Below are 24,388 nucleotides of genomic sequence, written 5' to 3'. Positions count from 1 at the left end.
GACTACAGTCCCTGTTGCCAGTGAAGGAGTCCTCTTTGGATAGGAATACTCTAGACAAGGGGACTGGAGTCAGGGAGCCGTGACACATGATGCGAGATGCCCAAAACCAGAGGACTATCTAGCTTTTGAAATTAGAGCAGGTGGGAGTGATAAATATTTTAGGTTCTGGTGCAAGGTCTACTGTAAGTCTTGAAAATAAGCTTCCGTATTTCATATTAAATGTTTTAAGATCATATTAAAGGCAATAACAAATACATAGAAGAAAATTTCCATAAGGAGTTATTAAACACAAAGACATTGCCCTGGAACAGAAAGTGTCTAAGCAACAGGCATCTGTGAATTGGAAAACTGTCCTGGAGAGGTATCACTATATGCTTGCTTTATTAGTTCATGCTTTCTTTCTATTAGTCTTGTTCAAGACAGGATAGATGGACTGGGATAAATGGACTAGATGGATCCTAGGACAAGTTCAGTGCAGCTGTTAATAATTTCTTTCCCCAGGGACCATACCTTAATATAATACACTCAACGTCGTTGACTTTGCTTGCCATTGTGGTGGATTTTCAGCACTTGCCTAGAAGTAAGGGAGGGTAGAGGGGGCCTCACAAGAAGTTTTAAGTGGCTGAGGAGGGACATATGCCACAGCCCTCTGCCGTGGCAGCTATGGCTATGGTGGGAGAGCCCCTGCGTGGAGATGCAGGAGATGCTCACAGAGGGGACTTTTCTGTAGCGGAGCTGCTGAGCCACTTCCCAAACAACATGTCCTGAGCCAACAAAGGCACCCTGCTGCTGGTGTAGCTGCAAGAGGGGCTTTGCCAGCATAGCTCTGATCACTAATAGCTATGAATTTATTTTTTTTTCACACTTCTAGCCAACGTAGCAGGGCTGGCAAGCAATTGTCTTGTAGATATGGCCTTAATATGCAGTGACCAGCCAAACAGCTGTGAATGGTTGAACTGAACATGACTCTGAAAAGAAAGCAATTTGCCTAGGGAAAAGAGGACATAAGCATATATCTGACCTAACTTAGCAGTTCCCCTATTCACTGGCATTTGATGTAAAGCCCTGAACACTTTAACCCTTTTCCACCTAGGAGTTGCAAGGATTTATGTTTAAACCTGTTAAGTTAATGTCTTCCTGGAGAACAAATAGGAAACAAAAAACAATCCTTAAATGTCTGCTGCTCACATTATTATTAGACCACGTGGGAGAAGAAGAATCAAAACACTTTTTGGGCCAGGTGAAGAAGCCTCGCATTATAACTTAGTTGATATATCCATAGCTATCCGTGCGTATTATGGAAAACAAATGCAAGCGTGAGAATAATTCCAATGCAAACTTAAGAAATGCTAAATACAAAGAAATGAGGAATGATTTGTATTGATTCTCCATCGCCACAAATTCCACATCGTCATTCAGTGCTATGCTTCTCTTCAAAAAGGCTTTTTTCAAAATTGCCAGTGCCTAACAAAATGTGCATACGTAGGCCTGCAGGGAGCGTGAACTTTGTATACCGTCTGCTTGCTCTTACACTGTTTCAGCAAAATTCGTGCTCTAGCAAATGGATTAATGTCTTGCTTCTGTTTCTTCCCTCTCCTTGGTGTAGCTCCAAGTGCCCCTCCTCAGTCTGTTACTGTCCTGACAGTTGGAAACCACAACAGCACAAGCATCAGCATCTCCTGGGATCCTCCCCCTCCGGATCACCAAAATGGAGTCATCCAGGAGTATAAGGTAGAAATGATGTGTAATGGGAGGGTTGTGTGTTTAAGGAAACAGCCTGCTTGAATTACAGAACAATAGTGCTGTGTATGGAGTTAGATTCTGACAGCATTTACAGCCGCCCATGTAATTACGGAGAAAGAGGACTGACTGCTTATGGATTTTTTTTTTTTTTTTAAGCACTACTACTGTTATATTAAAAGCAAAAATACCATGAGCTAGGTCTGTAAGAGAGCTGTAATTGCCAGCTAGTTTACAGTGCTTCTCTTTCTTACTTTTCCCTGCTGTGGAACGAGAAGAAGGTTTGTTTTTTTTTGTTAAGAGCTTCTGCACTCTCAAGACAGGCAGTGAAGTCCCTGTCTTAGAGTGCCTTCAATCTGACAGAAAAACTGGCAGGAAAGATACCTCTTCTTTCCCCTGCAAAAATGCTAATCCTAACACTCCAAGGTCAAAGTCAAGGACTGTGGCTCTGGGAGAATACAAGACTTCTCCTGAGTGCTATCTTTGTCAAGATTCACAACTTAAACTGCTAGGTTGTTTGCTCTGAGGAGCAGATTGAACATCACTATTACATCCAGAGTTTGTTATATGAGACTTGCCTGCATTGGTTGTATTTTTCTCCTTTGCTGCTATGATGGTTCAAAGTATCCTCTTTGAACCACATAAATCATCTTAAATTTTGTTGTAAATTCCCCTCTAAGCTCACTTTTGCACAAGTATATTTTCACAACACAGAAGAAGTGCAGTGTGTTATTGGGGTGGAGGACTATGGAGAAAGCGATCAGGCAAGGTTCAGCATTGTCACAGGCTTGTGACCGTGGAACACACTGTTTGTTAAATAACTTTGCTGTGGCTGGTTTGTATACCTAGTGTGAAATTTTTAATTGAAATAGAGAAGGGCAGCTTTCTTGACAGTCCCACAAAGGGTGGAAGTGGTGGATACAGCTTATTTCACACAAAAAGATGTTGGGTTTTTTCCCCTGTTCTATCTTGAGGGAACACAAAATTGGGAAGGGAGAAAGTGCTTGACTTTTAAATCAACTGATGATTCATCCTCTTCCAGCTTATCACTTGGTCAGAAGGATGCAGTAAATGCTCATAATATTTGTTTAGCCTAGCACTTCTTTTGTTTTGCTTTTAGTCAATACCAAGATTTATTAATCCCAGTATTTTATTGATCTCATTTTCATATCAATTAATAATTATCTTTTGGCTTAATTAATCTTGATACTGACTCCAGTGTAAGTCAACATTAACCATCAAGGGCTTATAGGAAAATAGGTAAAGCACACTCCTAAACCACAAAATACGTAGGTATGAAACAAAGTGGGATGATGGTTAATAAAAGCCATGTTCCAGGTGAGTGCTCAGACCTCTAGGCTGTTTATTACATAAACAATAAAAACAGCTGGAGTCGTTACCTATTACATCCCTTCTGTGTTAGATTAGGTGGCTCCCTGATTAGTGAGCTGGCTACAGTGACTGTAGTGCAAAGAGTCTAATACTTCCTGGAGTATAAAATGACTGCTGAGGTTTCACAGTACATTTTCTAACAAATTGAATGTAGATCTGTTGATTCCACTTCAGGCATCAAAGCACCTGTAAATTCATTTATGAATTAAATGCCTTTAATTAGTGGCATCTCATAGCTGCTGTAACCTCAGACCGCAACAGACAAAGAGTGAAAGAATGAATGCAGTAGTTTCTCACCCTAATGCTTTCTGGCCTGCAAATAAGATCTACTTGAGCTTAGGAGAACAAAGGTTTCTCTTGCTCTCCAAATCTTCCTCGATTTTTCACAGGAGAAATATAAGGTGTGATAAAACACTGAGCAGGCTCAAAAATAAGGGGAGAAAGAGCATTACTGTTGCTTAGACAGATCAGTTGGTTGCTGATGGTGGCTCCACCAATAGTGCTTTCTTCTGCTATTATAATTATGTAGCGTACATGTGATATCTTAATGCATTGATTTTCTTGAGTGGTAGTAAATGCTTTCTTTAATAATACAGAAGCAGTATATGCAGATAACATTAACCAAAGAAGAATCCCTAAATGGTCTTAGTTTTGAAACTTCTTGGGAAAAGCCTATGCAAAAATGCAAGAGAGAGACATAGCACTCTGAAATCATAGACCATTCTCATCACAAAATGCAAGTTGAGATTATAGAGTGTTTTTTTCTGTTTAATTAGAGAGTAATTGAGTCAGGAACTGATATCTGGATTCCTGAACAATGTAAGTAATCACAAAAGCAGCAGTAAAAAGTGAGCTTGTACTTACTCCATTTCAGAAATTTCATATATCTCTGTTGAGCAGTGAAAGGAAGTTGAAAAGAATTTTCAAAATTAATTCTTTAGTACTTTAAGAAGTGTTTCAACCTGTGCTTGTATCATTTGGTGTCCTTTTGCTATTCAGTGGGAAATTAAGAATGAAAAAAATCTGGGTTTTTTTTTTAGGAAAGGTTTGGTGTTAATCATATTACTAAATAAGATTTCAATTAATGTATAATGCCTCTTTTTCACTTGGATGGTTCTGGTCTGTGCTTCTAAGAAGTATAACCACAGAATTTGCGCTCCATGGAGAGCTGGGGTCCAGAGAGGTATTTGCAAGAGGCTTTGCAACTGGCTTGATCCTGTGCTAGTCTGGGATCTTTTACTAAACTAAATCATCCCAATTCTAGCTACTCCTGGACAGTAACATTGTTAAGAAGTTCAAAATAAGTGATTTTCATGCAATACCTTGATATGTCCTATCTATGCACGATTGTTTATGAGTATGAAGAATTTCATATTTTTTTAACGCATCAACTTTTGTCCCAGATCTGGTGCCTAGGTAATGAGACTCGATTTCATATCAACAAAACAGTAGATGCAGCCATTCGGTCTGTAGTAATAGGTGGCCTGTATCCAGGTATTCAGTACCGCGTGGAAGTTGCTGCAAGCACCAGTGCAGGTGTGGGAGTAAAAAGTGAGCCACAACCCATAATAATTGGTAAGTGATTGTCTGTTTTGTTGTTTTGTTTTGCCTGTTTTGGCTTTCAGAGATGCTTTCATAAATCACTTCTGGAAGCATAAAAATCCACGGAGCAAAAGACGAGATTTGAATAGAGCTAGTTTAGCTTTTAACATCCCACTGCCTGCTGACGTGTTTTCTCTTTGTGCGGAGTTCTCGCAGCCAATGAAGGGAAATATGTTCCTGAGACATATGAGAAAACGCAGATAATCTAGTGAAACTGATTTAATATATTTTTAAAATTAATTTACCACTTCTGCAGGTTGACGGATTTATGGAACTAACAGCTCGAGCTCCCTTTTCCTCCTGTTCAGATGACTGTAATATTGCCTTACTCATACTGTTGGTGCCTAAGGCACTATTTACAGTTGGTTTTCTGAACATTTGAAGTCAGTGTTTCTCAGGTATCCCAAGCAGATGAACTTCCTATGTCAGAGACCTTTAGTCCGAATAGAGAGCAAAGGTAGTATTGTCATCCCTGCCTCTGAAATGACTGTTTCTTATTAGTGGTTTCCATGCTGACCTGAGGGAAACACAGATCTTCTTTCTTCTTTCTTCCAAAATTCTTCTCAAGTATAAAATATAAAGGCAGGAACAATATGGGAAAGGTAAGAATAGGAGAAGCAGCCATATTTAGCAAAACTGAATTGAGCTGTGCCAAGCAGTACCTCTTTTGAGTGCGTAATACAGGAATTTTATTGCTTTTATCTGTATGATCCAATTTAGTTATTACTTAAATGAACTTTTCTTTGTTTGTCGGTCTTTTGTTGTTATTAAATATTTTCTTTCTAGAAAATGTTGTCAGCACAATGTCCCAAACATGGACTATTCTGTTATGTGTAGACCTTCAGAAAAGGCTGTCCCCTAAGCATTGCTTAAATGTTTAATGATATTCAGGTTCCTTATGCATCAAAACAGAAATAGGGGTACGTCAACTTTGAATATATTGTCACCGGAGAAGGAAATATAAGGCTGGAGGTGAAGGCAGCAATGGTTTTAGAAAAAGGCAGCCACAGAAACACCAAAGAAAAAGCGGAAAAAAAATTTCTAGAACTGAAAGCAAGAAATTGATTTTTGAAAATGCAAGAAGCCTGTCATCTAATAGGCCTGAATTTTGGACCTCTGTGTAAATGACTGATGTTGTGAGACTAGTCTGCCATTGCATTCGCTTTGAGCAGTACTTCTTTTTCATATTTCACTAAGGAGTCCGTCTAGCCAGGCACTACGCACACTGGGCTTGTCCCAGCAAAGCATTTAAGTGTGTTGCGCTTTAAGCATGTGAGTAGCCTTGTGTCACTTATGTGTTGTGAGTTAAACTTGCACCAAAATGCTTTGCTGGATGAGTCCCAGAATGCTGAGCCCCACATCCGGGTACAGTCCTTCATGCTGACTTTTTCCTTATGAAAAATAACTAGTATAATTAAGAGTCAAATATAGAGAGATCTGTATTGTTGCAAGAAGGAGGAAAGGACGTTAGGATGCAAATGAAGTACAAAAAGTACTTTAAAGTACAAAAGAAAGAAAAAAGCTGTTTGGCATTTAGAGACTAAATTTTGCATTGTTAAACTTACACTTTAGTGATAAATATCACTGAAGTGATATTTATTTGTTCCTTAAATGATCCCAGAATATCCGCTTCAACAAGTGGCATCTTTGCAAATTTAAGAGTCCTTTGCATGAAAAGTAAAGGAGGGACTTTTGTGTTTGGGTTGTGTTTCTGCAGTCATTTCTGTTTTCCCTTTTGGGAGCCCAAAGCTGCATGTGGTTATTACTTGTATGATCTGTTTCTCCATTTTCTTTTGGTCCCATTTTTGTATTGCTTATCAACTGCTGGCAGTTATTTCTCAGACTATAAATTTGCTTTATTAAAGATGACAGTGTTTAAGGGATACTGTTTCTGGACGATCTGAGTTGGTGCCACTTGATATTTGACTGAGAATCAAGAACATAAAATAAGAAAATTAAATTTTTAGGTAAACTTTAAAAAAATAATTACATGGATTAGAAATGAGCTAATGACTAAACCTCAAAATATCATCATGAATGGGAAAACATTATGGAATGATTGCATTATAATGGATTCCTATATGGCCTACTGATTAGCTATACTATTTAACAGCTTGCAAACAGAACGAACAATTGTAGAAATGCTGAATTATGGAGAGAGCAGGTCAGTGGTGCAGAATAGTTAAGCTGTGTTGCTAAACAGTGCGACTTTCATTGTCATGAAATACAGAGTCCAGAGTATAAATAGAAAGAAGATGTTGTTCTTAAGTATAGGGCATGTTCTTCTAAGTTGTTTTTTCCTGAAAAGAACTGATTCTTATGGTAGATAATCGACTACTGACTTCCCAGACGAATTCTAGATAACAGATCTGTTACAATCTGGAAAGTAAAACCAGGAGAATATGGAGCAGTAGGAAGTATATTATTTCTTTAGTTAGAAATGGTGTCACTGTAACAGGAATCCTGTCCCTATACTTCAAGCAGGACAATGAAAAAAATTATGGAAGACTCAAAGAGAATCAAGAAAAAAAATTTTACGATCACTTTTGATATGCTAAAAAATTTCACTTGTCAAACCAGAAATAAAATTGGAGATCATGGCAATGTTGGTTAATGGTATAACTATTATTTCTCTTCATCAGTTAGGCTGTTCACTCTTAGGTTCCATCATTGGCATAATAATATGAGGAACAGCTGCAAACTTTCACAGTAATAGGTACAATCGAATCTGATGTGTCTAATTAATTTTTGGTCCGACAAATTAGTTTTGTTCTTCATTACTCTCCAATGGGAGGAAGACATTATATTTCATTATGTTTTTGTCTTCAGGAACAATGGAGCGTTACAGGTCGCACACTTCCCTTGTCTATGTTCTAATTAGTTGAACTGACAGCATTGTTACAGAAACACCTGCAGTATATGAAATAGTACACTGGTACCTTAGATGACATATTTATTACTTCTGCTTAAATATTATAGAATGAAATACAAAATGCATGCCGTTTCCCCAAATCGCAATGATTATATTAATTTTATCAAACGTCGGTGAGTAACGTTCATCTGTATCCATTTATTTTTTGTTCATTGAATTCACAAAGCATACATTATTTTGAAAAGTAAATGAATTATTGCTTTTGCACTTGTAATTGCTAGGCACTGAGGGGTATGAGCAAACAGCCAGACTGCAAACTTTAGAAAGTAATTTGGAGACAGATTGCCCCTTCCCCTAGAAAAGAGGGGGAGAGCGTAAAGTCCACTGAAAGCTCTCCCCAGGCTCTCTGAAGTTTGCTCGTACATCGTCCATTCTCAAAAGACTCGTTTCTGACCTTAGAGAATAAAACGGGATCTTCAGACTTTCTGGAGGCTTTAGCGGGAAGCAGTTGTTCTTTTCTTGAGTCCAGCCGTGTCCACTCCCAAAGCCGGTGTCTCTGAAGCGCTTCCCTGCCTGCTTTTCTCCATGGCAGCACGGCTGCCTCCGCAGCAGCGCTGACATTACCTGTTTCCTCACTGTCCCACTGCTTTTACCTCTCCTCCAAAGGGCACAGAAATTAACTGAAAGTTAATGGCAATTAGAGCAACATCAGCTCCCATGCTGATTTCTACTAGCAAATCAATTGTGTGCCTGGAAGGGCATGCCGTAGAGTGCCTCTTTCTATTAGTTTTAGTCTCAGCACTTCCTCTTGCAGCACTGGGGTGCACCTACGGATTGGATCCATGGGCAGAAAAAAAGGGGAAGATCCGCTGAAGGAACCACCGCTGCCTCCCTTCTTTTTCTTGTTACAGGTGTTCACTGAGTTTTATTCTCATTTACTGCATCAGTAACCACCGGGCCTTTGGCAGCGGCAAGACAACATAGGAAAGGATAGCTGCAGCTACCAGCCCCTGATGCTAGTAAAAGCTGACCAGCGTGGCCAGTATAGACTGGGGCATGATACCAGTACTGGTGTACTGCCTCGTTATACATTAGCCGGCGTAGTCTGTCAGCATCCTTCTGTGGGACCTATTTTGTGTGTGGGAAGCCTGTTTTGTTTCTTGCACAGAACTACTGAAAGCAAGCCAAGCTCTAGCAGGGTTTCAGCAGTCTGTTTGCAAAAGCAGACGGTCATCATTACTAAATATTGACATGGTGCTGAAAGAGACAAAGCTTAATAAAATCACTGAGATCATTAACAGTGTGATAGCAATGTAATGCAGTGCATCGCATTTCTTCCCGAGCGACTCAGCCCAGCTCTGAACACAACTTAGGGCCTGAAGCTGCATCTTGGCTCGGGCAGCGCCGGTCCCCGGGGCAGGGGGGCAGCCTGGGCAGGAAAGGCACCCTCAGCCCAACCAGCCCTCCGGGAGGGATCCTCATCCACAACTCGACTGGCGTAAACTCTGTGTCTCCTGCAAAGAGGTGTCCGTGGAAATAAAACTGGAAGCGTCAGGCTTCTCGCATCTGCTTAAGCCAAGGATTTGTTTGTTTGCCTTAGGCTGAAGCCAGTGTGCTGACACAGGGGCTGTTCTGCTCAAAGAAGTGAGCGGTAAATTTAATCGTTGCTGAATTGTAGAAGAGGAATACGTACGTTTTCACAGCAAGGCATAATGCTACAGTACTTTTAATAATTTCCTCTGAATGACCATTGCAGTGTTTTATTGCCATATTCTACTACCTTTACTACATGTGTGCGATAGACCCTCATACTTGAGAATCATACTATTTGCATCTTTTTTGTCTCAGCAGAGTAGCTACTCTTGCAGCTCTTCAGCATGCATACAAGCATCTAGTAATACTGCATAAACATTTCAAGGGTTGAGCTATATAAATGCTTTTACCGGAAATAATGGATAATTCTTTCACCAATTTTAAAACTGCAGATGTGGGCAGTTTATATCCAATGCACATATAATCAATATGCATATTTTTTGCAGAAAAATGTGTTCCACATTTCCCAATGTTAAAACTAACCAATTTTGACAAGGGAAGGTTTGAAGTAGAGAAGTGCTGGCCCTACAACAATATGCTGTAGCATTTCCTGAAATTCTATTCACATTTTTTATGATCATTTGTTTTCAAGCCAGACACCAAGCTTTTCCTTTTAGAAAAGTTTCCTTTTAGAGAAAGAGGGGAAAAAAAGCAATGGGAGCATCTACTGAAATTTACAGTTTTCTAATGTAATATACCCTATTTAAGATCCTATAAAGTAATTTTTGATGCATGTCACTTTAATTGGTATTCCACCTTGTAATTATTTCTTACAGGTTGATGTTAAGAATTTTTCATGCCTATTCTAGGTGAAAAAAATAGCATCTGTTGCTGTGATTGTTTAGAGCTTACTGCGTGATATTCTACTTTGTGTCAAAGCTCATGCACTTAGGATTTGTATGGATTGTTTTCCCCGTGAAATAATTGTTGGAAAAATGCATCTTTGCCCGAGTTGAAAATACATATATTTTATTTTTTATTTTACATTTGGAAACACCAGCATGCTGCGAAAACAAATGAGTTAAGTGAGAATTTTTGGCATGCTGTCAACAATGAGAGAAGAAACTGTCGTTTGAGGTTGTAACATATTTTGTATTTGGATTCTTGTGTGGAAAAAGCTATTTCTTGATTGCTTGGGGTTTTTTTATTTTTTTTATTGGTTTCCTATGATCCATTTTCTCATCATTTTGTCTATAATTATGTAAAAACAAGCCAACAAACGTGTATGTTGTTAACAAAAAAAGGCTCTGGACTGCCATCTCTTAGATTACTTGGGAGAGTGCTATAGAACTATCTTTTCAAATATGTGTTTGCAAAATCACAATGGATTTTAGGATTTACTTCCTAGAAACATTGGTTTTCAGGTGTGCATTGGTACTCATTAAAGCTCTCCTACTGTGGATAATTCTTTTGAGATGCGTTCCTGGCTTTTTTTTTAATTTTCATTTGCAGTAGTTGGTTCCTGTTTGTATTACAGAGTCCATAATAACAACGTTCTGTCGAATTTCTTTTGTGCAGGAGGTCGTAACGAAGTTGTCATCACTGAAAATAACAACAGCATAACTGAGCAAATCACTGATGTTGTCAAACAGCCTGCCTTTATAGCTGGCATCGGTGGTGCATGTTGGGTAATTCTGATGGGTTTCAGCATCTGGCTGTACTGGCGCAGAAAGAAGAGGAAGGGGCTCAGCAATTATGCTGGTAAGAACAGTAACTATGTATTACCATCTCATCAGGTTCTATCATGAAGAGAACAGGTGCTGTTAAACCTGCTTAAAAAACACGTTGAACTTACAGCCAAGGTGGTCTGGGTGAATTTTGTATGCTTCTTTTAAATGTATGCTGTGAAAATGCTGGTGTATGAGAAGCTTTAAATGCATTGCTCAGTACCACATTTCATCATTATCATAAGACAGTCTTTATTTTTGCATCTCCAGCACATCTAGCATAAAAAAGTACAAAGAGGACTATTTGTACCTCTTGCTCCTTGCTCAGAAGGCACTCTGTTAGTAGTCCAGCCCCATTTATGTGCTCAAGCATGAATTAGACTAGGCTCTTCCAAGGAATGTTAGAAAGAGCATTTGGTCTTCTCCTTCATTCCCGTGCATTTCCATGACTTTGAAGCCATGTGCGTGGGAAATGAATGGAGGTACTTAATCAGTGACTCCATACCTATAGCTGGAGGAGAAGAAGGTGATGTATTAGAGAAATGTGGTCAAAATTTACCAATGATAGAAGCCATAAAAAGTTTTGTCTTGGAGGTAAAACACCTTGGAATGCCCTCACAGTGTGATCCCTGTTGCATCAAATGTGTTGCTCCAGTTACAAATTAGTTTCTGAAAACTACATTTGGAAAAATAAATACATTTACCAAATGAAAATATTTTTTTTTTCCTCCCCCAACCTGTTTGGTTTGTGTATTACTCTGTGCTTCGAGATTCTTATGGATTTTTAGGAAGTCAGGTGGATTACCATAAAATGGGTCACTCTGAAGCCTAATTTACACAAAAAAGCTGTTCTTCAAATATTGGCGTAGGTTGTCTTATAGTGTTTATTAACATTTTAAAAAAGAAAACATTTCCTTTTTAAGCAAGATTTGCACAGTTGAGGAGACAGCATATTTAATGTTGAAGTTATATGACACTAAGGTTACACTAGTACTCTTCTATTTACAAGTTATCACATGTGAACCCAAGGACACAGGTTCCCTAAGTGGCTGAGGATCTCTAACAACTAGCCAAAACCCAACATTCATTCCCTGCTCACAGCCAAACAATCACGTCACCTTGGTGTTGGCCATCATCAGACTCCTCAGTGTCCCGACTGGGCTCGTTAAACCAGAAGGAAACTATTCTCTGTTGTTTTTCAATCCTTCTTGCTGGATTACTTTGCCACTGGCTTAGTGCAGCAGGGCAGCCCAAGAAGAAATCGGATGAGCAGTGGAAGCAGAGGGAGGAGAGACCCTTTCAGTGGCTCTTGGACTGACTTGGTTTCTGCGAAACCTCACTTTGCATCACCACATGGTCTATATCATTCATAAGTTATGCTTTTTGCCAATGTGGTTTTTTCTTTCCTTTAACAGCAATGACTTTTACTCTCTGAGAGTTGGAATAGTGTTGATTGTGAAACTAATATATATCACACACACCTACACGTGTGTTTATATGAAATATCAGTCTAGATCCCAAGATTTTTTATATTAAAAGACAGCTGTACTGTTATTCCTCTTAGGAAACAATCCTATACATAAAATTTGGCCACAAGATAAGACTATTCTTTTTTTTTTTTTTTTTTTTTTTAATAGCAGTTTTAGCCCTGTATGTGAGTTGGCATGTTGCAGGGGGGAGATTAAGAGCAAAGTCTTTTATACCTTAATGTGCATAGCTGTAAATAATTAACAGTCATTATAAACAGTGTGTCTCCTGCAACTCATTCCTTCTCATGATGTTTGCTGCATCTAAGTGTGATGTGAACATTGCATCATGACACAGAATTCCCGTCATCAGAATTATGAAATAATGTATGCTTTCAGCAAAGAAAGTTCATAACAGATCATGCTTCAAAATTCATCCGAATGTTTGCAATTTGGATAACAGCATGTCCACACAGAAGGTCTTCAAATGTGACTGTCAAAATTCACTGCTCACCTTTCCAACCATCATTTCTCGTTGGCTGCTGGCTGGTTAGTGCTTTAAGCTCAACTGTTATGTCCTGCTTATGCTATTCAACCACAAGTGGGTAAATTCCAGAAGAAACTCGTGCCCTGCAATTAACGCTTGTTATCAGGGTGTGTAACTCACAATGTGTTTGCTTTCTTGTTTTGCAGTTCAGTCCTTCACCTTCACCCCTGCAGGTACTGTCCATTAGTCTGTCTCTTACCTCACCAACACATCATTGCAAACATTAGCTATCTAAGTGTTTATGAACATGTGAGATACGCAGAATTAAAACCAAATACAAGGAGAAATACTTCTACTGCCTATCTGTGATAAAAATGTAGCATTCGTTGTCCTAGTGATTCCAGGGGAACATAAAATCCACCAGCATTAATGTCTCTGTCATTATAATTCTGCATAGTACTTACTCATCTAGCTCCTCAAAATAATGCAGTTTTGAAGGTAATTTGCAGGACAAGATGCTTGTACTAACTTAACATAAACAAGCATTAGTCATATATAACCGAATTTTTATTTTAAAGCTAAAAAAAAGTATCTTGAACATTTTTGAAGATCTAACTGGAGAAATGGAACTTTCTTCGACTTTAGCTGTTAGTTGCATATATGCTGCCCTTACTGTGAGGCGTTCAGATCTTCAAGTGATCTAGTGATTAACTTATGCATGCGTTGGCTTTACAATGTTTTTGAAATTGAAGCATTGGCTTTTTTTCTGCCTACCCAATTCAAAGCTGATATCCTAGCTTTCACATCTTTAATAAATATAGCATACGGTAGACCATTATTGTAAGTGTGATTAAAGATATGTGAAGAATAAACGAAGTGTGGCTGAAACAGCAGGTTGCAAACAGCTTAGTCGACATATGGATAGCCATGAAAAATAGAGTATATGATTAATATTAATAATTAATACAAATAATTAGCTTCTGCTCTCATACCTAAGCTCGAGAATCAAAAACTCAAAGATAATTATACCTCAGCGTTACAGTGTAAAAGGCTGATAAAACATTTTCCATCAGAAGTCTGTGAAGTTTTTGCGTGTAGGTTGGCCCCTCAGTTGCACTTACCAAAGCTGTCTCTTCTTCTGTCCCCTCTGCCATCCGTGTGATACAGGCCAGTCTTCCTACTGCACTGCTGGTCCTCATGCTCAGCTAGCTGCTTTCTCGGTCTTGCTTATCTTCAGCCACAGCTTGAGTGTTGTCCTGGTTTCAGCTGGGATAGAGTTAATTTTCTTCCTAGTAGCTGCTGCGCTTTGGATTTAGTATGAGAATAATGTTGATAAAACATATTGTTTTAGCTGTTGCTAAGTAATGCTTATATTAAGTCAAGGACTTTTTCAGTTTCACACAGAAGCTGAGAGGAAGCATAGACGGGACAAGCTGGCCAAAGGCGTATTCCATACTATAGACATCATGCGTAGTGTATAAATGGGGGTTGGCCGGGGGGCGGGAATCCATGATCACTGCTCAGGACAGGCTGCGCAATCAGTCATTGGGCAGTGAGCAGTTGTATTACATGACTCTTTTTGTGTATGCTTTTGCCATTATTATTTTCTCTTTTGTTACTATTCTATTAAAGTGTCCTTATCTCAACTTATGTGGGCTTCTTTAATTTTTTTTTCATTTTTCTCCCTCTTCTCCCTATGCTGGTTGGGGGTAGGGGAGTGAGTGAATGGCTGAGTGGTCCCAGTTGCTAGCTGAGGTTAAACCATGACAGTGTTTAGCTTAGCAGGAAAGAGCAGGTGGCTGTTGAGGCAGATGAGCGAAAGTGGTGATGTCTGCCCCAGGGCCCTGTAACACTGTGAGAGAGAAGTGTCCTCGTGGAGAATCTCTGGGGGCTCAGAAATTGCTGAGACACAATAGGCTCAAAAGGCCACTATAAGGTCTCTTCGGAGCCTTCTCTTCTCCAGGCTGAACAACCCTAACTCTCTCAGCCTGTCCTCACAGGAGAGGTGCTCCATCCCTCTGATCATTTTTGTGGCCCTCCTCTGGACCTGCTCCAACAGGTCCATGTCTTTCCTGTGCTGAGGGCTCCAGAGCTGGACACAGTATTCCAAATGAGGTTTCACCAGAGCAGAGAAAAGGGGCAGAATCATCTCCCTCAGCCTGCTGGCCACGCTTCTTTTGATGCAGCCCAGGATATGGTTGGCTTTCTGGGCTGCAAGCTCACATTGCCAGCTCATGTCAGAGGCACTGCCAAAAATTTGCTTTTTTAAAAATAGTTTTGACATTTCATGGACTTTATAGAACTATAACTGCACATGGTTCTGTTTCGTGTCCTATAATTGTTTCTGGAGGTACTGAGAACCTAAGTCATCCAGTAGTCAATCAAAAAAAAAAAATCATTAATGTAAAAAAAAAAGTTGTTCTTATGAAAGAACATAGTCCATGTTTTTTGTCTTTATACTCAGAGTTCCCTAAAAACATAATTAGTTCTCTAGTATTTGAATTGGCCATTGGTAATATGACTTAGACAAACATATCTGTGCTTGTGGAGGTATGGGTATGTTGTTCCCTTCAAAGTTGAGATTCATAAACAGTTTGGTTTCAGATCTAAATATTTAGACAGTGGTATGTAGCTTTCAGAATCGCATCAGACATCTGTCAATAAAGCTTTACTAAAGATGAATTTATCCTAACATACTGATTTTAGAAGGTGCACACTTTTTGTTCAATCTGCTTTAAATTCTTCTTTCAGAAAGTTGCAGAATGTGCAAATTTGACTGTGTAATAAAGAGAATTGAATGTATTAGTGGAACATTCATACACTTACTCAATTTCAGACATAAAACAAAACCCTATTTTTTCAGTTATTTCTGATGTGAATGGGTTTTTTGTTTGTTTTCCTTCAGTGGTACTGGCATATGTGTAGAACTTAAAACACTAAAAATAGTTCTTTAAAAGTTTGGATTCTGCAGTTATATAATTACTTGCTCAAAATGTTCTTTCGGGTCATTTTCAGATTATGGGTCATTCACTGGCACTTTGTTATTTGTGTTCTGTTATTAGGCTCCTAAGAGGTATAATTTCAGCTGTGTGACTAAACTACTGTAACACTCTGTGTAGGAGAAGAGCAAACAGCAAATGTCACACAATTGGTAAAGATTTGTACCAGAGAAGAATAATTGATTGAGTTAAATTCATTAAGCGTTCTGTCTTTGTGAACGTTTTCACGCGCACTGATAAATTCCTCAGTTGGTCACAAACAAAGTGACATTGAAAATCATAGCTAAATCTTTTTACTTATTTTCCATTGAACTGACTCTAGTAGTTACTGAGCCACAATTCAGTACATCACTATTCTTCCCCTTCCCTTTCCCCTATCATGACTCACCAGGCATTGATTTTCAGTAATATCAGTACTACAAAACATACGATTTTTGACTATGTTTGTTAGATTGTTACTGGTAAGTAGTAGTGTCATCATCTGCACCTGTACAAGAAGTATATGTTTTTGGGACTATCAGCAAAAGCAAATCTGGCACAGAGACAATAAATAGAAATGTTGCCCCTTTTCAGTCATCTGCTCTGTGACGTAAAGGATGTATTGGGCTGAATTTTGTGAGTTTCCGTAAAAGCTAAAGTACTGCTGCACTGTGTTTTTTTTTGTTTTTACGGTTACCCTTTACTCAGATTGCCTGGCTATAAACATGCACTGTGGGTTTCTACATGATACAAGAAAAGATAGATAGCACAAAGGAGATATCTGACCACCTCTCGTATAATAGATGAATTGTTTCCTCTGTATTACAGTGACAGAACAGAATTTATTTATTTTGTACTGGAAGTTGCAATTCTCTCTTCACATTTTGGTATAAGGATTCATACAACAAAGGCATGGAATCCATTTGTAGAAATAAGAGCAATTTCTTTTATCTGCTTATCTTTCCTGTGCCCTCAAACTTGTTGTGTTGTGCCAGTACCCACTCACTTGAATACTCAGGTGTTTTCAAGTGTCTAGGCCATCGGTCATGCAAAGAAAGTAAATATGTATTTTCACTTATGAGTAGGTAAGCTTATTTAGTGACTAGTGCTCCTTGGGATTAAAGATTTCATGAAACTGAGTAAACAAAACCAAATTAAAAATAGAGAATTACAGAATCCTGCACATTTTATGTGCAACTCCTGAAACTGCTAAATGAGGATAAATTATTTGACAGAATCATCCAAAGGTAGACAGAAGATTTGATGGAATTTTTATATGCTGATTATCTGTTCAGAGTTAATGCTTATTAAAAGGGGATTAATCTACATTCATATTTGAGGAGCAGCTTATCAGAAAAAGGAATGAGACTTGGCTGGCAACATTAAAGTTTTCATTTGCGGTAGGAAAATGTGGCCTACTAGAGATAGGCATGCAGAAAGCTTTCTGAAGCTTTCTAAAGCTTTCTTGCCTCAGAATGTCAACGTACTATACATTCCTATTTTTCCAATTCTAGCAGGCATGGAGATTAAGTTTAACCTTGTCAGATAATATTAGTAAATGGTTTGGGTACCTCCTTATATATTTAATGAAAAGCATGTGAAAAGCTCCTTAACGTATGCTGTTCTGCATACAAATATATACAATATAATTTCCTTAAATATTTATGCATTTAAAATGCACTTTGGATTATATTTCGGCATTTTTACAGTCCTTGAAGTGTAAACTGGTGGGGATTCCTTCAATATCTCTCTATGCAGAGGTTATTTTTTCATCTTCTTTTGAAAACCAATCTCATCCCTGCAGGTCTTCAGCCTTTCTAAGAACATATATCAGATGCAAAGAGTGCTGAAAGAGCTTTTTTGCTTCCTCGGTGATAAAAAGCAAGGGAGATGGGTGGGTCAGTGATAGGGACATCCTTCCCTTCCTCCTCTTACATTGCCCCTTGAAATTGCTCTTCTTCTTTTTGAAGTGGAGACAGGATGAATAAAGCCAGCTGTCTGTGTGTTTTATTTTTACAGTGACATCTACAAGCCTGCATTGCATTAAGTATGCTCCTATTCAGTCGTTTAGACTTGTTTTGTAATTGCAGAAATCAGACTGCAGGCAAAAATGCTGACAAAACGTACAGCAGGAATGATAAACATGGTGCTTGTGTTGGCAGCCTGACCATGTCTTCTGTGGTTAGCTGTCTTTCCTTTCACAATATTGATGCTAAAAGAAAGGCACCTTCTCTATCCAGCCACAGGTAGCCCATTTATGGATGGCATCAGGAATATGATTTTTTTCCTGTGACATCCTGATGACATGTTCACACTTCAAGAGGAATTTTGACTAGTTTAGTTGATATTCCAGATCCTTTTCCACCAAGGATAGTAACTAAAATACTTTCTTGTTTATTTTCTCATGAGGATTATAACCATCTGCATTGGTATACAGGGTGGAGGGTAAACGAAAGAACCTGTATTCCCTCCCAGTTCCGTACACATCACATAAGCCAGGCACGGCCTTCCCCAGGAAAAACAATGTCACTTCAAGGAAAATTCTTTTTTTAATACACTAGGCCGAACCTTTCTTCTAAAAACTCTTTATATTGGGACGGTATACGATTATTTAATGTAGGAAAAAAACAGGAAACAGTTACTACCACTAGGATACCATCAGATAGAAGAAAAAAGAGTAAATGCTTTGATAACTCTATCTTGCAACAAGCTTATATGCCACAGCCAATCTGCAGCAATTATGGCTCTAGTGAAGAGGTTTCGATGTCACGTCTTCTTGATATGTTTCTCTCTTCTCATATGGAGTTTTCTCCATACCTCACTACATGGAAAATACAATGTCTCTGGCAAACATTGCTGCAATCTCCTACTAGCTCCCCCATTTTAGCTTTGCTTTATAAAGATACACAAGGGATATAAATATTTTGAAGACCACAAATATTGATTTTTATTTTTTTTCCATATGACATGCACGGTTAAAATCTCACACACCTTTATGTGCTATAGAAGTGGTGACAATATCACTTTAAAATTATTTCTGGTAGACGATAGTCTAAACAAGAGCATTAATCCCTAGAAGTTTTCAGAAAATATGTTTTAGTGGAATTCCCTTAAATCTGTAAACTTTATTTATAAGGGTTGCTACTGAGTGCATCTTTGTTTCTCATTTTCCTTATTTCTTGTCGCTTTGACAAATGCAGAAAGATGGGAAAACGGAGTGTTACATTTGAAGAGGAGGAGGAGACAGGAAACAGCATCTAATGTATTTTTGACCAACGTACTTTGAAACACAGCCAGGCAGTACCCGCCTCTTTGCATATTCACACGTGATATCCACAGCACTTCAGATTAGTCACTTTTAAGCAATGAGTGATACAGTCATTTGACAGCCTGTTAGAAACAACGTGAAAGTAGCATCGACTCTAAAATTAATTAGCTGCAATGTTTTACCATGTCTTGTTTTTCAAAGCAGACTTTTATTTAATACTTCCCATACTTGCATTTTGATTTTCTTTTCATTAATTGGTTTGATTACATCCTTTCAAAATTCAGCTATTAACCATTTTGATGTGACATATGACTGCAGTGATTTTCTGATATTGATATTAGTCTGTTCTGCAGTGAAGGGTAATTAATCACCCTACCTAAGCACTCTACCACAGGGCTTCCAGAGGGGCCAGTTTTGTTCCCTTTGCTGAATGTAGACTGTAAAATTATCCTAGGAGTTAATAAAGTGACAAGGATTCTAGACAGTATCAGAAGTATTTTCCCAGTGGATTTATGTAATTGCTAATTTTTTTAATGATTGCAGCATTTCTATTGGGTGTAGTAATTTTGTCTGATTAGAATGGTATATAGTAGAAAGCCTAACCTTGAATTAGTGTAGTTTGGACTAATACTTGGAAAATCTTGCAAATACTCTGGCAGCTATAATTTAATGATGGGAATGTCTGTCTTGCAAAGGTAAATAATATTTCCAAACCAAGACCTATTTTAAATTAAACTGGCCACAGACTCTTCCTTTCCTCTCTGAAATTCGAACCCTCATCTTGTCAGGGGCCTGTAAGGAGTCAGGTGTCCAGAACATTGATATAATTTAACAGTCTGCCTTATCTGTGCCTGACAATAAATAATGGGATATTGCCACTGAGAACCAGAGTAGTTTGTTGGCCTTGATTCAAAAGATTTGGAGTGCTTCAAAAACAAGCATCAAATGTTGTCAATTAGCATCTCACCAGCAATGTGGGTTTACCTGTATTGCTCTGAAATGTAATCCTGTTAATAAGAAAGATAAGGGATAGTCTGGTTTTTGTCAAACACCCATGAATGGAGCCACAAAAACAATAGTCTCCCTCTGAATGTATCCTTGGCATCTTCCATGGCAAGACTGGAAACACTTGTTCTTCCTGGTGATACTGGCGTGTATGCATTTATGCGTGGGTGCTGGTTCTTATACTGTACTTTTAAGGGAAATGGTGCAGCTGTATGCTTTTTTTCACCCCTTCAGCTCTAACAGAGCCGCCACCTCTTTGTATTTGTCCTGGGAAACGGCATATTTGTGTGGTGACATTATATTACTGCATTACGACATGATGTTATTAACTCACTGGTGCAATGTCATTATGTACTGAAGCAAAAGCATGCCAAGAAAACAATTTCATCACATGGCACAGTCTTGCAATGCAAAGTCATATGAAGGGGCCTGTGGTTTTACCCAGGCAGCTGGTTGGCCTTGCAAGCTACAGCGCAAATTGGTGTTAGTCAATAAGGTGCGGTGAAATCCTAAACAAATTGTAACCCTAACGCGTTTGATCCTTTTCTCATATTTTCTGTACTTTGTTATGTGATGATGCCAAGAGGCCTCTGACGTCAGACACTGAGCAGTTTGAATTGTTACTTTTAATTATTACTAATTGATTTTTCCCTGTCTTATATGTGTGTGCGTGTGTGTGTGTGTTTGTTTGTTTTGTTTTTCCAACCAAAACACAGTCACTTTCCAAAGAGGAGATGGAGGACTAATGAGCAATGGAAGGTATGTTTCTTTGTATAAAGGTCTTTCCATCCTGTTTATTTTTAAAATGAGGGATCTGAAAAATGCTATAGGTGATGCACTTGGCTAATAACCGATCATTTGGAAGATTGACAATGCTAGGAGGAGTTAAGTAGCTTACCACAAGGTTTAATGACCTATCTGTTGTGCACTTTGGAGGAATCAAGCCCAGATGTTTCATATTTCCCAGATGCCCTGGAAGAAATGAGTAGTAAATATCACAAAGAATGTGTTCATTTGTTACCGGGATGTTTATTGCATTAATTAGACATTAGCAAATGAAGTTGCTGTTGTTTAAGACTCCTTATTGGCTCCCCCTAAATTGCTGTGAGTGAACAATTACACTTAATCGATCACGAAATAAATGATTCATGGATGATGAATAGGCTGTAGATTGATAGGACTGGATTCCACAACTTTGGCTACTCAATTGAAATTGATAAAAGCTGATAACGGGCCCATATATCCTCATCTATTTTCCCTTTGCCAATATGGAGATTGTAATTAGGCCCTGGTAATAACTTCCAATCTCCCGTTTAATCAATATTTTAGCAAAAAGAGATTAGGCCTAATGAGAGCGAGTAGATGTGGCAAGAAAGCGGCTAGGTCTTCTTATTGCCGTTTCCATAGAAACCGATGTTTCTCTTAGGGATTGTACCAGGCAGGGGTCTATAACGTACAATGATCGGAGATGTTGCTCCAACTTCATGAGTGCATTAATAACCTAGAAAAGCTGCAGAACTGTGGATGGTTTTTTGTTTTCGTTTGGGGAAAGGAGGCGTCTGCAGGAAATGATTTGTTTTTCCTGTTAAATACAAATACAAACAATCCACCTGCCTTGCTAAATTTCTGACTGTTTGTCCTGGGGTGAGAGAGACACGGTGCGTTATGACCTGAGTGTACCTTCTCTTTCAGCATACTCGCTGTTTAATACTGCTCTCGAAGCCGGGAATTAGAGGGATATAAAAGCCATGCAGTAGTGGCATATAAAGATAGCTGTGGACTTTCCATTAATCCTACTCAAACCTGTTTGCCTCTAAACCATCCAAGGGTGCTTAAAGAAAGAGTTACCAGCCTGTAGACGACAGGCATGCATTTGGGATGCAAGGGAAGGAAGAAATAGTAGCCCAAAGTCCTGGAAATGGCTGATATGGAGCAATCAGTTTGAGTGATGGCTCCCTTGAGGTAGTAATTTATCATGCAGCCCTGGTGTAGGATCCCACGATGGTGCTGCCTAACCCCTGTTTCACACAGACAACGGAGTTCATTTGGATTCTGGCAGAATCACAACGGATGCCTAGTCCCGCTTCTACTGACAGAGTTGATTTGTATATATCCTTAATTAACTGCTCAAGGTCTTTAAATCATCAAAGGCTACACAATTTTAATTTGAAATAAATTAAAGTCTCCTAAACTGTTTGTTACCTACGGTGTTAGGAGAAGAGTGATATGGTCTCTTCAATCACTACTTGCCTCACAGATATTTTAATTTTGTAAAAAAAAATATATATGTATATCTTTTTTTCTTATTCTGCTTCAGTCGACCAGGTCTGTTGAATGCAAGTGACCCCAGTTATCCTTGGCTTGCAGACTCTTGGCCTGCGACAAGTCTGCCAGTAAACAACAGCACGAGTGGACCCAACGATCTTGGCAATTTCGGTCGTGGAGGTAGGTTTCATTTTAGCGAGTCACCACATAGTATACACAGGCTTCTGTTAGTTAACATCTATGATAAACACTGTGTAATATTTTTTATTGTTATAGTTCTCTCTATGTTTGACTCAAGATTTCATTTAAAATTGACTTTAAAATGTTCATTTTGCTTTGCCTCTTTCTACTTCTTTAAAATGTAGGTCTAGTTTGTAATTTACCCCACAGTGGTGAGACAGGGTCTGCTTATCATCTCAAGAGAAACATGTTTGTTGCTCAAACTCATTCCCTTTTGTGTGGAGGTGAGCAATCTGCTGTGCTGGGCAATGTAGCCAAAGACAGAGGATGTCCGTAAGAGCAGAGAAGAACTCAGGGGATACAGGAAGGATGCTCCTTTGGCAGCAGGAGGACAGAATAACATTGTTGCTGTCCCCTTACCCGTCCCCTTCCTGCTGAGGGGCTGCTCTCAATCTCAACCATAATCCATGAAGAAGGCCTCAAAGGTCTTCAGAAGCTTTCCCTCTTAGTGGAGCAAAGGCTACGTAAAAGGGAACTATTTAGATTTTATTAGTGTTTTATTTCCATCTTGAATTGAGGAAGGCCCTTTGGGGACGTGAGGTAATGATTTATAATTATGGTGATGAATCTTTAGAGGGGTTATTTTCTTTCAAGTATTTTATTCAAATGGGAATTTCAAGATGCATGACTGGGATTTTTAAAAATCATAGTAATATTCACATATCTCTGTTACTTCTTTGGTTTCTGTGATGTTGTAACACGGCTAGTTCTGCATAGTGGTGTTCAGAACAAGACTTCCTAACATAAATGAGTCCATAAATATTTAATATTTTTAAGACATAAATAAGTAAATAAAAATCAAGATGACTTTATGTATCAAAAATACATTAAAATGCAAAAAATCTATAAAACTATCAAACTGATAAATGTGAAAAGAATTCCATTTTGAACTGTACCAGAATGCACTTCCATCCCTCGTATCAGTTATAACAGTGCAAAACTTCTTGCCTGTGGTTTGACTACTGCGACTTCAAATTACAAGACATTCTAGGTTTTTTTTACATATGAAAAAGTTGTAAAGTGCTTACTTTACAAATATATTGTAAAGTAAGCAAAATTTCGGATAATATTTAGAAGGCAGCGGAATATCTGCCAGCTTCTTTGTTGTGAATATCTTGAAACTAAAACTCTTCAGTACTTTTCCCTCTTTCCATAAGTTCACATAATACAGAAAAATTACCATTTTCTTTTAGCATTTGGCTCTATACAACTGAAATAGTAAGCAAGTCTTAAAGCTTTTGGCTTCAATGTGGATGAGGTGTGGGTCCAAATTTGTCCAAGAGATGCAACAGTCATACTTGGAATTTCAGCAGCTAAATTCCACCCATGATCTTTACAGTTGAGCTCACACTTTTATTCTGGCTGTTTTGGGAACACTTATCCGTATCTGTTTCAGCAGTTGAGTTTCCTTGCTTCTGCATTAAAGACGGATTAGAAGTCAGATGTCTTTTAACACGAATTAACTGTATAGATAGTATTTCGGCCTCTTTTACTAGTTAAAAGGTCTCTGATAGCATAAGAGGTCTGTAAGAATTTTGAAAACTGTAAGGTGGCAATCATTCACTCTGGACACTCAGAAGCTGAGGCAGGCAATTCTAACATTGTCTTTAAGAGTGAAATCCACATTGTGTCCTAGATAGGCATTTGAGAGCAAGGTTGTAAGGGGGAAGCACAGGTTAAGTTTGGAGTCACGTAAGGCCACAGAATGGTACTGCATCTCACAAGGCAGCAGTCTCCCTCAGGAAGTACTTGAGCACTATTTCATTTTTCTCAAGAGTTACAAAACAAGTTGGATTTTGGAGAGTTTTTGGGA

At 38.6% G+C, this 24,388-nt stretch overlaps 1 protein-coding gene across 17 annotated transcripts in view; it reads left to right on the top strand.

Moving 5' to 3' along the window:
- The window catches only part of ROBO2 (roundabout guidance receptor 2), a 1,122,909-nt gene that overhangs the window by 1,046,131 nt on the left and 52,390 nt on the right, over positions 1 to 24,388 (top strand). For all 17 annotated transcript variants that reach the window (XM_074599504.1, XM_074599494.1, XM_074599464.1 and 14 more), the window contains 5 exons: positions 1,607 to 1,731; positions 4,536 to 4,707; positions 10,718 to 10,900; positions 20,787 to 20,829; positions 22,388 to 22,515. In XM_074599504.1, the coding sequence (XP_074455605.1) occupies positions 1,607 to 1,731; positions 4,536 to 4,707; positions 10,718 to 10,900; positions 20,787 to 20,829; positions 22,388 to 22,515 (651 nt within the window). The remainder of the gene's footprint in view (positions 1 to 1,606; positions 1,732 to 4,535; positions 4,708 to 10,717; positions 10,901 to 20,786; positions 20,830 to 22,387; positions 22,516 to 24,388) is intronic.

The sequence above is a fragment of the Larus michahellis genome, chromosome 1 (genome assembly GCF_964199755.1).
Source record: "Larus michahellis chromosome 1, bLarMic1.1, whole genome shotgun sequence".
In the NCBI taxonomy this organism is placed as follows: domain Eukaryota; kingdom Metazoa; phylum Chordata; class Aves; order Charadriiformes; family Laridae; genus Larus; species Larus michahellis.
Note: the sequence above shows the minus strand (reverse complement) of the source record. Positions and strands in the feature narration are given on the sequence as shown.